Source organism: Rhinolophus ferrumequinum, chromosome 2, assembly GCF_004115265.2.
Source record: "Rhinolophus ferrumequinum isolate MPI-CBG mRhiFer1 chromosome 2, mRhiFer1_v1.p, whole genome shotgun sequence".
In the NCBI taxonomy this organism is placed as follows: domain Eukaryota; kingdom Metazoa; phylum Chordata; class Mammalia; order Chiroptera; family Rhinolophidae; genus Rhinolophus; species Rhinolophus ferrumequinum.
In genome coordinates this window covers 881,659-895,226 of record NC_046285.1, presented here as the reverse complement: position 1 = coordinate 895,226, position 13,568 = coordinate 881,659, and the positions used below count along the sequence as shown (strand labels likewise).

General features: G+C 50.4%; 1 protein-coding gene across 1 annotated transcript in view; it reads left to right on the top strand.

The window, feature by feature from the left end:
• The first annotated feature begins 797 nt into the window (after window positions 1-797).
• The window catches only part of NUP210 (nucleoporin 210), a 138,480-nt gene continuing 125,709 nt past the window's right edge, over window positions 798-13,568 (top strand). Inside the window, exon 1 of the mRNA XM_033127109.1 lies at window positions 798-4,315. Within this exon, the coding sequence (XP_032983000.1) occupies window positions 4,143-4,315 (173 nt within the window). The 5' untranslated portion in view covers window positions 798-4,142. The remainder of the gene's footprint in view (window positions 4,316-13,568) is intronic.

Sequence of the window (13,568 nt, the reverse complement as noted above, 5' to 3'; positions counted from 1 at the left end):
AGGGTTGCTAGAGGGGTGGGGGGGTGGGGATAAGGGGGAAGGTGAGGGGATTAGAAAACTATCAGTAACCACAAGATGGCCACGGGGTTTTGAAAATTAATCTGGGGAACGTAATCAATAACGTTGTAAAGATTTTGTAGGGTGTCCGATAGACACGTGTCCCATTTGGGAGACCATCTCAAGGAAGATGTAGATGCCTGATCACTGCACTGCACACCTGAAGCTGAATGATAATGAATGCCAACTATAATATTATATATATATATGTATATATAGGTATGTATACATTTACAAGAGGCGGAGTACAGCATTGCGAGTGGAGATAGTGGAAATGGGATGGCTCGGTGCGATGTCAGAGGGATAGCAGATGGGGGGAGGGGAGTCCACAGTGTGAGGGATAGAAACGATAAACATCTAAGAAAAACAAAAACAAACAAACAAACAAAACAAAAAAAACCTCATAAACAAGACAGACAATAGTTTAGTGGTTACCAGAGGGTAAGGGGGTTGGGGGGTGAGAGCTGAGGGTAAGGGGGATCAAAAATATGGTGATGGAAGGAGAACTGACTCCAGGTGGTGAACACACAATGGGATTTATAGATGATGTGATACAGAATTGTACACCTGAAATCTATGTAATTTTAGTAACAATTGTCACTCCAATAAATTTAAAAAAAAACCAAAAAAACAAAACAAAAACCGTAAATATTTAAAAATCAAACAACGCTCTTAAAAAAAAGTGTATACATTTTTTTTTTGGCACTGTGTGTGTGTGTGTGTGTGTATGTGTGTATGTAATAAAAAGATGGTGGATAGGCTCTAACATGACAACATCCCACTAGGAAAAACTGACTTGCCTTTTAAATTCTTTCAACCCTCATACGTTAAAGGAGAAAGGCCCAGTGTTGAGGGGGTGGGTCATGCCTTTATATTGCCGGGTGCTTGGTTATTTCCCAGTTGAACAGTGAGAGCAGGCCTTGGGCTCTGAGCCTTTAGCAGGAAACAGTGTCTGCTTGATAGGAAATGACAGTACAGGTGGTACTCAGATACTGTAAGATGTTTGAGGCTGGTTAAGAAAATGAAAGTTTGGGAGGTACTGATACAAGTCACAGAAAACGTTTGCCTGTCTCATTTTATTTATCAGGTAGACAACCATCTCACACAAACCTGGGGTCCCTTCCAACACAGTGCCTCTGTACCTGGGGCAGATGGTCTGCTCAGGCCACTGCCTGCTGCCTAAGGCATCTGACACCCAGAGAAGGGGTTCCAATGGCAAGGACTGGAAACAGACCACATAGAGAAGGCAGGGTGGCCCACAGGAACCCCTAGACACCATCCCTCATCAGTTCATAGGCAACTGAAATGGGGGAAAGGGGATATGTTTAAGGACAATATAAAAGGCAAAATCTCAAATGGGAAAATGTTTATCCACCATTTTATTTCCCATTGGTTGTTTTTGCTGGGGAAATTTCCTGACTGTTTTAAATTAAGCAAGATGTCCACCCAGATTATTTTGTTAGGCCTGTTTGTGTGTTTGCTTTTTTGTTTGTGTAATTAAACTTTTTTTGAGGTAATTGTACATTCACATGCCGTTGTCAGAAATAATACAGAGTGATCCCATACACTCTTTATTCAGCTCCCCAGTGGTAACATCTTGCAAAACCATTGGACAAAACTGCAATCAGGACACCGACGTCAATACAGTTTAAGATGCAGAACATTCCATCACCACAAGCCTTTCTCCTGTTGTCCTTTTATAGCCACCTCACCCCCCACCTACACAGGCCTGGCCTGCCCCATCAATCACTCATCTGCTCTCTACTTCTGTAGTTTTGCCACTTCAAGAATATTACACGAATGTAATTATACAGTATGTAACCTTGGGGACTGTTTTTTTTCACTCAGCACACTTCCCTGGAGATTTGTCTGAGTTGTTGTGTGTGTCACTAGTTCTGTCCTTTGTGATTGGGTGGTACTCTACGGTACAGATGGACCAGTCTGTTTAACCATCGCCCCTGAAGGACCTCTGTGCTGTTTCCAGCTGTGGGTTTTATGACTAGAGCTGGTATGAACATTTTATGTACAGATTTTTGTGTGAACATGACTTTTCATTTCTCTGGGATAAATGTCCAAGAGTAGGTATGTTTGTTTTTAATAAATTAATTGCATTCATTTACAATCAGGATGTTTCACCTACAAATCCATGTTCCTAATTTCTCAATAAACATAAGATCTGGAAACATGGGGCAACAAGGACTCATGATCCTGGTGGGCCAGAGCGCTTCAGTCCCCCAAAGCCCCACCTCGTCCTTTTATGTATTTATTTACCTCCTGGCAAGGCTCCTGGTTTGCCAACTGAAGTGGGCAGAATGGGAACATGATGGGTTATATCTTGATTTTTAAATGTATGTGTTTGTATATGCATAAGCTTTCTCTGGAAGTGTATTCAAGCAGAAAACACTGACCATGGGGAAGGTACCGGGTGACGGGAAAGCCCGGGAAATCACTTGCATTCTGAGCCCTTTTGACCTTTTTAATTTACACTATCTGACTGCAAACTGCATCAATAAAATGTGCCAACAAGAGCAAGAAGATTTCCTCACTGATTTCCCTTTGGGGCTGCTTTGCCATACAACTCTTCTGTTTCCCATTGGAATTCTCCTCCCAGAGCACCTGGGAAGGACCCAGGGAAGACCCCCCACCCCCTCCCAGCTTTGGGATCTCTAGAGGTTCCCCCAACCCACACATTCCCTGGTCTGGGGCCCTCAGGTTTTGAGGGTGACCCCCAAGACACCGCTCATCACCATCCAAAGGCCAATGACCTCTGAGCAGCAGGCTCAGATGCACCTAGGCCTCTCTGAAGCCCAGTGAGGTATCTATGCCCAGGCCAGGGGCCACCTCCTCTAAGAAGCCTTCCGCAGCCTGACTGAAATTCGTCTTCTCCTTCCTTGTCAGGCGGTGGCATCAATGTGTGCCTTCCGGGTTACAATTCAGGGCACACTTCCTGGACCCTTCCCAGGAGCTGGGCCTGCACATGCTCACCCGGGGCCCCTTCCTGAGTCCCACGAGGCTGCGCCCTTCCTGTGACAGATTAACATTTTAGAGACACTGGTGCTGGCCGAACCAACCCTCATGCAATTCACAAGGAAAACAACTACAAACCATACAGCACACAAAGTAGACTGAATTTAAGAACTGAGGTGTCTGCACGCAGACGAATTCGATGATGCTGCACGTGTTCTCTTTCTCTTTCACTCTGGGGGAGGTGCGGTGAGCCTGAGCTGGCGCCCTGAGTCTGCCCTTTGGGTACCCCCCTCCCGCTTCTGGAAGGCAGTGGGTGCAGTGTAGAGAACAAGGGCTTTGGGACCAGAGAGCCCCAGCACTGCCCTTCTTGGCTGAGTGATCTTCGGGCCACTCAACCTGTTTCTTCCTGGAGAAATAGGGATCATATGGCCTTCCTGGCAAGGCCGTGAGGTGGCTGACGGGGGAGGAAGCACCTATAGTGCACTCAGAGCTGCGACAGGTCTTCTTCCCCTTGCGGAACACACGGTCCCCCTTCTTGAAAGTGTAGACTTGGGTGAGGCGCACATCAGCACTCCGCCTCCCGGATCTCCTCGGTGCTTGTCCCTTTGCGCGCTCAGTTCAAGGTATGGGGAGCCTGGCGGCCTACCTTAGGCTCTGCCCAGGTCCAGAGGCGCTGGACGGAGCCAAACGAAAGACTGCGGGCATCTGGGAGGCTCCACATTGGCCTGCAGTACCGTCGGAGAGAGTGACACCAGGGGGTACGAGCATGGAGGCCAGAAAACGGCTCAGGGCTTCCCGCGTGCTCCAGGGGTGCCCCGCAGCCGGGCGCGCGCTCCATCCTTTCTCCCCCTACTGTGGTGGTTCGGGCACGCGCCCCAGCCCCTTCCTCCGCCCCGCGTGGCCACGGGGGATCGCCGGGAGCTCGGCCCCCTCAGTTCCCGCGCTCGGGCCCCGCCGGGGCCCAGGAAGTGGCCCGAGGCCTTGGCCCTCGCCCCGCCCCTCTCCCTCCCGCGCTCATCACCTGCTGGCTCCGCGGGCGGGCGGGCGAGGACGGAGGGCGCGAGGGGGAGCGCGCGGGCAGCCCGGCGCCGGGTCGCGGGAGGTGAAGCGCCGCGAGGATGGCGGCGCGGGCTCAGGGGCTGTCGCTGCTGCTGCTCGCGCTCTCGGTGCTGCTGGCGCTGGGCCCCACCGCCGCGGCGGCCAAGCTCAACATCCCCAAAGTGCTGCTGCCCTACACGCGGGCCACGCGCGTGAACTTCACTCTGGAGGCCTCCGAGGGCTGCTACCGCTGGTGAGGCGCGGCCGCGGCCCGAGGCGGCGAGGGCGGGCTGGGGGCTGGGCGGCCGGCGGCGCGCGGCAGGTGCGCGGGCGCGGGGGAGGCGGCGCGGGCGGGGCGGCGTGGCCGGCGGCGGGCGCGCGGCCTTCGGCCCGGCTGGCGCCGCGAGGATGGCGGGGCGGCCGGGCGCGCCCCCCGCCGGCGCGCGCGTGGCCTGTGCGGCGGCCAGGTGGACCCGCCGGAGCGGCCGGTCGCGCGTGACCTCGCGGCGCACACGCTGGTCGCGGCCGCCACTGCGCATGTCGCCGCCAGGCTCCCCGCGTCACTCCGGCCGGAGCGGAGCCGCCTGGGCCTGGCCGGTCGTGACCTGCGTGTTTGTGGGTCGTGCGGGAGGAGGGGTTCCCCCGTGTCGGCATGATTTCGGGAGGGGGTTCTTCAGGACTCCTCGGTAGGGAGAGGCATGTGCTCTTCCTCTTGTAGCTCTGGACCCCAGGGAGCAGGTGGGCAAGGCGCTGCCCGGAGAGTCAGGAGACTCGGTGCCGGTGACGCAGGAGTCATGCCTGGCGCCGGACTGCTGTGGGAATTGGGTTCTGTGGCGGAGTGAGGAAGGCGTGTGTGGGAGTCTAATCATACCCCTTCAGCAGATCTGGGAGGAGCAGAAAACCTGTGATGGAAGGTCTTTGGGAGGAAAGCCAGGCATCCGTTGGACTGGTGAGACAGACACAAGGGAATAGTTGGTAACTCACTCACTCCCAGATGGCCCACAGACCGGGGTTAGCCTTGACACTCAGGAATAGTCTTTTTCTGACACCTCCCCTCCTGGCTTTCTGGAGGAACTCAGGAATTCTACACTCATTGTGGGGCTCCTGATCTGGGAACCCCCAGAAACTAATGAAACTGGCGGACTCTGTCCCACCTCCCCCAGTCAGGGAGCCCTGGCTAGGCCCTTGACTGGGCGGGGTGATGTGGTCCACCAGCCCCACCATCCTGCAGATGGAGAAGAATGTGGCTTCTAGCGGGGTGGAGACAGTCCTTGGTGTGACTGAGGTCCCATTTATGTCACAGATGGACCTTGCTAGAGATGAAGGAGGTAGTCCCCTGCCCCTGGCAACCCCCATGATACACCTTTGCTCCTCCCTTTCTTTTCCTCTTTGAAAGCTGGGTCAATGTTGCGGCTTAAGAAGATGGGATCACATTACAAAAAAACGTGTGTGTGTGTGTGTGTGTGTGTGTCTGTTTTCTGTTTGATTATTAATTAGTCTGTGCATGTGTGCCAGTATGGTATCCAGAGCAGAATTCTTCCTTACTTGTTCCTTTTTACTTTCTGAAAGTGGGCCTCCTAAAATAAGGACATGCTACCTCAGCCAGTTGCATTTTGGATTAGTGCCTTCTGTGCCTGCATGACCCTGTTTCTGGCTTGCTGTCAGAGGCTGATCTTCTGCTTTACCTTTTCTATGTCCCTGGAGGAAGGCTGACGGTTAGTCCCTGCTTTGGAGGAGAGACATGTTCATGCTCTGGTTGAAGGTGTCTGTTCTTGTAATAAGTGGGCAAGAGAGAGGAAGCTGGTTATTAAAAACAGCTGGCTTCCATTGAATGCCTTTGGATGTATTTCTATGCTGCTTTCCCTGACATTCTATAGCTGTACTTTTTTTCCCCCTGAAGTAACAATTTTTTTTTTCCTAACTGCATTTTCTTTTGAGAGGAGCTGATGGACTGGGGGGGACTTTAATTTACTTGTATAGATTCTCGGGAGGAAGGAAAAACACAATCCTAATCTCTTAGGCATCAGAGAAGTGCTAAGTGTGTTATAACTTGTTTTGCGTCTGATCCATACTTTTTCTTGCAAGTGTGTGACTGCTTACCATAGGTGTCTCCTCAGAGGTGTTTAGTGGTTGTGATTTCCCACTTAACTTCACAGGAAAATATTCCATCAATCAAACACTGAAAATGTTTTATTTTCAGTAGCACTGTTCCTAGTTTCATCATCTATCACTTGGGTTTTTGAAGACTAGATATTTTAAGAGTTGGCGTGCAGACAAGCTGTATGTCCCCAGGAATATAAAGCTGGATGGAAAATACCTTCTGCACCCAGGGAGTTCATTGTTAAGTCTCTGTGATGGAACTCAAAGAAAGCGAAAACTTTCCTGCACCGTGGGAGACTTGTTTTGCTCTTCCTTCAAATTTGTGGCCAAGTTCCAAGTTTACAGAGATCACCACACGCCTGAGCCAGTAGCTTTAAGTTTACTGTTCCTGTTTCTTGATATTACAGCATCAAGTAATTGGACAATTTTAAGGCCAGAGGAACCGTAGAGATCCTCTAGTCTGAAATGCCTACGTTTCAGTCCAAGCCTCAGAGAAGGAAGTACTGTATGCGATTAACTATAAGCTGTGATGGTCTGTGAGTCGCTGCTGGACGCCTTCTGTCCCACCCCTTCAGGAATTTATAGCCTCTGGCTAATCCGCCAGACTAGCCGAACCTCTCCAGTTGCATCCAGCATTGCTGGTTTTAAGTTTCTGATTCTTTTTGATATTTTGTGTTACTGAAAGTGCTCCATAAAGTATATTTCATTTAGGCCCTTTATGTTTAAAAAAATGACATTATATAGAAAATTGGGAAAATAGAGAAAAAGAAGAATCTTTTGACTGTGATACAATCAGTCACCATTTTGTTTTCCTTTCAATCACTTATTTTTTCCCTCGAAGCTCACACCTGGTATTTGGGCCACTCCGTAACTAACCTTCTCTTCCAACCACCAGTTAACATTAAAGCCCAAGTATTTTTCTATGTTGTTTCAAAACCTCCCTGAGCGTAGTGTCTGAGCACCACTGTGTTGGGGAGATGCTGCCTTATCTGCCTGTTCTTTCACCTGCGGCTGAAGTCCCAGGGTTCTGGATTCTTCAGTGGGCTGCCCTATCCTGCAGAGAGTGAGTATCTTAGATTGGTCTCCCAGAAGCAGAGCCTGACGCTGCTGATGAGTGGGCTGGGGGAGAGGAGTGAGGATGTGGGCTGAGACTCGAGGAATTGTACTAGCAGCTTGAGGGAAGGGGGAGACCGAGGTTTTAAGCTTTCGAACCCACTGTTAGTCAGCCATCGGCTGCTCCTTGGGGGAGGGGGAGTGTGCAGCCACCCAGGCCTCTGGGTGAAGCACCCCTAAAGCCAAGGGTGTGTGAGTGGATAAGGTTACAGGTGTAAACTGAGCATCAGCACCCCTCCCAGCTGAACAGCGGTGCACCTGCCTGGTAAGGAGCATCTGGCAGACCATACAGAGCCCACATTAAACTGAGCTGTGCCCAGACTTCTCCTCCTCTTCTGTGCCAGAGGGCTACCCCTTGGGCACCTGGAGCTGCCTATTGTGTTTGCCAGGCCTGGTCCTGAGTCAAGGTGTACCCTCTCACCATGGCCCTGGGCACAGCTGAGCCTCAGGTGCAGGGACTGTCAGGGAGGCAAAGGGGAGCCCTTTCTGCTGCATGGGCCCCCCCATAGTGAGCTGGTCCTTGGAGCACCCTGTGTACCAGGCCGCTCAGGGGACCCTTGGAGAAACAGTGGGCATGAAGGACCTCCTAGTCCGCGTCCTTGCTAACCCAGGACTGCAGGGCATCGGAAGCCAGCACAGCCCAAGGTCCCTCTGCCTTCCCCCGCAGGCGGGAGCAGCGGCACTCACACTGCAGTGCTTCGCAGGCTGAAGTTAGGGGAGAGGGTTTCCTCAGACTCCTCTCGAAACCCCTTACATTCTGTGCCTTGTGCTGGGCTCACGGACAGCCTACAGGACAGAGGGGCTCACATGCTGGAAGCTGGACAGGTGAGGCGACAGGACCTGAGGGAAACTGGGGAATGACGCTCTGACGTTGAAGTAAGAAGTTTACCATGTGGACACTGAGCAAAGAGTGTGTTTAATTGAACCGGAGGCCCAGCAGTTTACGACTTCTGCAGCCCGTTCACTGGGCTTTCTGACCCCTAACTGTACTTCTGTTCCCCTTGTCTGGAGTGTTTTTTCCTTGACACCCCACTTATGGGCACTGCTCATCCTATCACACCTAGCCCAATCTCTCCTCCTTCCTCCTGCCTCCTTCCCATAGACTTTGGCTGTATATTCTCACGTGGGGGCTGCATTGGGTGTCATTTCTGGCAGTTAGGGAGTGGGGTAGAGATGCCAGAGTGCCTGCTGTGCCCAGGACAGCACTCGTGAGAAGCACTGTCCTGCCCGATGCCCTGGGGACAAGCACTGGGGACCGCCATACTTCACAGGTGAGGGCAGGGGGTTCACCAAACAGACAGGTGATGGCTATTGGTGACTCTTTCTAGGAGCCAGGCACCATTCTAGGTCCTGGGGCATGTGGCAGTGAATAAGCACAATATTCACTCCTGCTTTCCTGGAGCATGAGGTTGACTGTGGGAGTTAATAAAGATGAAATAAATGGGTGCATTTCTGATGGAGAGAAGAACGTGAAGGCAGGAAGCAGCGTGCTGTGGTGAGGGCTGAGGAGACGTGCAGCTCTGGATGGGGTGGTCAGGAGAAGCCTCTGGCGCAGAACTGGGAGCCGCGTGGGACCAGCTGGAGCCAGCAGCGAGTGCAGAGATGCTGGGGACGGGCTGAGCTTGTTGGAGGGCACAAAACAAGGCGTGTTTGGTGAGCGGAAGGGTGTTAGGAGGTGAAGTCAGTGTGGTTGGCAGGGGCCGGGCCATGTGGGTACTTGTGGGCTATGGTTAGGAAACAGGAAGGGGGTTGCCAGGGTCAGGAGTGGAGCAGCCATAGCCTGAGCTTGGTTCTGCAGGCCTTGCTCTCCTGTCTGCACTCAGCTTGCCTGGCCCGAGGGCTGCCTGCAGCTCTGGTTCCTGCAGGATTGGTGGGGTCTTGCTCAACTCCCTTCACCAGACCCACAAAGGCGGTGCCAGGAAGTGTGTGTTGACTTGAGTTGACCTGGTGCCTGGTTGCTTACTTCCTGTTTCCTTTGTCAGTTCCCCCTCTGCCTGTGTCAGGCCTGCAGGCCCTGCCTCTGCCCAGGTGGATGGATGGGGGTGGGAGGGTGGGCTGTGGTGCTCCCCACCCCCACCCAGCCCCATTCTTTGCACAACTCTCAATTCTCGTTTTTTCACTGTCGTTTTCTGGCCTGGCCCCGCATGTCCTTGGGTCCCCTGCCCTCTGCCCAGCGCCTGTTCTGTGCTGGGAGGAGTGGAGAGCAGCTCCCCCAAACGCAGTGCCTCCCAGAGCACCGGACGCGTACTGTGTGTCCGCCGGGCTTGCGCGGTGCTGGCAGTGGGAAGGATTTACCCTTTCCAAGTTCAGTGTCAGTCCTTTAGAGTTCCTCAAAATAAAAGTTTATTTCTGGCTCCAGTATATGGTTTATATTTTTTCTTTTAAAAATATTGTGGTAAAGTATACATATCATAAAATTTACCATCTTAAGTATTTTTAAGTGACCGGTTCAGAGGCATTAAGTTCTCTCACACTGTGTGGAACCATCGCCACCATCCATTTCCAGAACTGTTTCATCTTCCTCAGATTGAACTCTGTCCCATTGAGCACTGACTCTCCTTTCCTCTCCTTCCACCCCTGGGCACCCACCATTCTACTTTCCTTAACACCTTTTAATATTTGCATGTCTCTAGAGAGAGCAGGCAGGTGGGCTCAGAACCTTTGGAGGCAGTGTCTCCACAAAATCTAGTAACGTTTTGACACATGTTTGTTTTTATGGTTACCACAGATGCATGCCAAATGATGGGGCTTTCTGTTTACACTGTGAGAGAAGCTTTCCTTTCCAAGCACTTTTTCCATAAAGAATAATATAAATGGACAACAACAAGAAAATAATAAAAGGGTTCTCTGAATGTAACTGGACCCAGGAGGGCAGCGTACAGGAAGGGCCCAAAGGTGGGGAAGGGCTGGCTGAGGTGCAGCTGTCCCTGCGGCCAGAGACACCTGTCCAGAGGCAGGAGCTTAGAATGTTGTGTGTGGGGGGGCTGGGGGAGCCGGGGATGTGGCAGAGGGAACCCAAACAGCAGGACCCGTTTTTCTGTTAATCACTTTGCATATTCTTCCCCACTTAATCCTACAAGCGAAACAACCGTCTTTGGTAGGAATGATCAACATAGCACCAACCGGGAGCCAGAGATCAGCCTCGCAGCCGGGCACCGGCAGAGCCACTTTCAAAACCAGGTCACCGCGCGGTCCACACCTGTGGCTGTGGAAATGCAGCCCGCATCTGCGGCGGTGGAAACGCGGCCGGCACCCGCAGCTGCAGAGACGCAGGGGATCCCAGGACGGAACAGAGAACACAAAAGCCAGGAGGGGGGCTCTTTCCTGCGTCCCACAGCTGATCTCTCCCGCCGAGGGGGCAGCATATCCAGCATTTGAGGCAATAACCTTGGCTGGGACCTCCAGTTGGGCCCTAGGCTGGACAAATGACACAAACTCCATACCTGGGACCCTCCCCCTGCTCTTCCAATCCTACCCCCGCCCTTCCAGAGACTTAAACTGGCCCCTGAACTAAGGAGTAGTGTCAGATTACAGAAGAGCCTTAGTGCTCAGGCTCTGGGAAGACCAGCATGCAGCTCTGACCCAGGGAAGAGGCTGAGAAGAGTGTGACTTTTGCTGGGCCAGGAGAGAAGAGACTCCTCCACCCCCAGCCACCACCTTTTCTGGCCTGCGGGAAGAGTGTGACATGGCTGGGCTGGGAGAGAGAAGACTCCTCCATACCCAGCCCCCACCCTTTCTGGCCTGCCTAGGGCAGGGCAATTACAACTGCAGAGGCAATCCCAGGGATCAGCAGTAAGCGGCAGACGCAGCTCTGGGCTTTCAGCAGCTCAGAAATCTCCTGCCCACCACACACACACACACACACACACACACACACGCGCAGAAGAAGTGCCCTAAGACTCAGGAGAATTGGACGCAGGGCTGGTGGTGCTACTCTCAGTGCGCATAGGTGCAGGCAAGGGCAGAAAATGCACTTACTTTGTAAAAACTACCATCCAGACCCCTCAGCCCCATGCATCTAAATCTGCATTTTCAACGTCACTCTGGGCACCAGGTGACCAGCTCTACCTGCACAATACGCAGGGGACTCTTTGGGACAGCAGAGGACAACCTGGAGATTACTTAGTGGACTTAAGCCAAGACTGGTACTGCTTTTTGTTTTGTTTTGTCTTTATATCTTTGATATCTTTGATATCAAAGTTGAGTGCGGGTTGTCAGTCGGTTTTACATGTGAAGGTATTTGATTTTTTCTTTGTTGTTGTGCTTGGTGATTTGCTTTGTTCTGAAATTACCCTACACCAGGGCCCAGCTTAAGAGGCACAAGATTCAACACACCCAGAGGCCAACTCCAGTCCAAACCAGAGTACTACTGGGTTTGACCTACAGTGACACACCAGAAGGAATTCCCTACAGGCACAAGAGCCCATAGAGGCCAAACCACATTTAAATGGTCAACCCTCATGCAGCAGAACATCCTGCGGTGAGCAGAGCCAAGTCTCACACCTAGTCAGCCTAGGAGTTAACCCCACCTTCTCACAAGCGAAAAGCAATTAAAGATCTTCTTTAACAGGACAATATACACAACACAAGAGTCACCTTTGGAGTATACGCAGAGGAGAAGAACGAAGTAGTGCAAGTCAAATATAAAGGATACATACTACATAAGATAACCCAGCAAGAACTAAGAACTCTAGGGGATCTACCTAATACATTGAGGCAACAACAGAGAGTCAGCCAGAATGGGGAAACAAAGAAACATGTCCCAAATAAAAGAACAGAAGAAACTTCCAGAAATGGAACCAAACAAAACAGGTAACCAACCTATCAGAGACAGAGTTCAGAACACTGATGATGAGAATGTTTAAGGAGCTTAGAGAAGACATAAAGAAGTACCAGAAAGAAGTAGAAATCATAATGAACAACCAGTTAGAACTAAACAACACAATTACCGAAATTAAGAACTCACTTGAAGGAATTACCAGCAGGTTAGATGAAGCAGAGGATTGAATAAGAGACTTAGAAGACAAGGTAGCAGAGATCACCCAAACGGAACAACAGAAAGAAAAAAGAATAAAAAACAATGAGGATGGCTTAAGAGACCTCTGGGATAACATCAAGCGCAACAACATGTGCATCATAGGAATACCAGAAGGTGAAGAGAGGAAGCAAGGGATTGAGAACATATTTGAAGTAATAATGGCTGAAAACTTCCCTAACCTGATGAAGGAAACCAACATACAAGCCCAGGAAGTGCAGAGAGTTCCAACCAGGATAAACCCAAACAGGTCCACACCAAAACACATTATAGTTAAAATGGCAAAGCTTAAAGACAAAGAGAGAATCCTAAAAGCAGCAAGAGAAAGACAGAGGATTACATACAAGGGAACTCCCTTAAGACTATCAAATGACTTCTACAGAAACATTGAAGGCCAGGAGGGAGTGGCAGGAGATACTCAAAGTGATGGAAAACAAAGGCCTACAACCTAGATTGCTTTGTCCAGCAAGGCTATCATTTAAAGTTGATGGAGAGATAAAGAGCTTCCCAGAAAAGAATAAGCTAAAGGAATTTATTACCACCAAGCCAGCATTGCAAGAAATTCTAAAAGGACTTCTGTAAATAGAAGATGAAAACAATCTAACTACAAATTTAAAAATGGCACTAACTATGTACCTATCAATAATCACTTTAAATGTAAACGGATTAAATGCTCCAATCAAGAGACATAGGGTGGCTGAGTGGATAAGAAAGGAAGACCCTTGTGTATGCTGTATACAAGAGATTCACCTCAGATCAAAAGACACACAGGCTGAAAGTGAAGGGTTGGAGTAAGATATTTCATACAAATGGAAATGAGAAAAAAGCTGGAGTTGCAATACTTATATCTGACAAAATAGACTTTAAAATGAAGAACATATTAAAAGACAAAGATGGGCACTATATAATAATAAAGGGATCGATCCGACAAGAGGACATAACCCTAGTAAACATCTATGCACCCAACATAGGAGCACCTAAATATATAAAACAGATATTGACTGACAAAGACAGAGATCAACAGTAACACTATCATAGTAGGGGATTTCAACACACCTCTGACAACAAGGGACAGGTCTTCCAGACAGAAAAGCAATATGGAAACAACAGCCTTAAATGACACATTGGACCACTTGGATTTAATCGATATTTTCAGAGCATTTCACCCCAAAGCAGCAGAATACACGTTCTTCTCAAGCACACATGGAATATTTTCCAAGATAGACCATATGTTAGGCCACAAAACAAGTCTTGACAA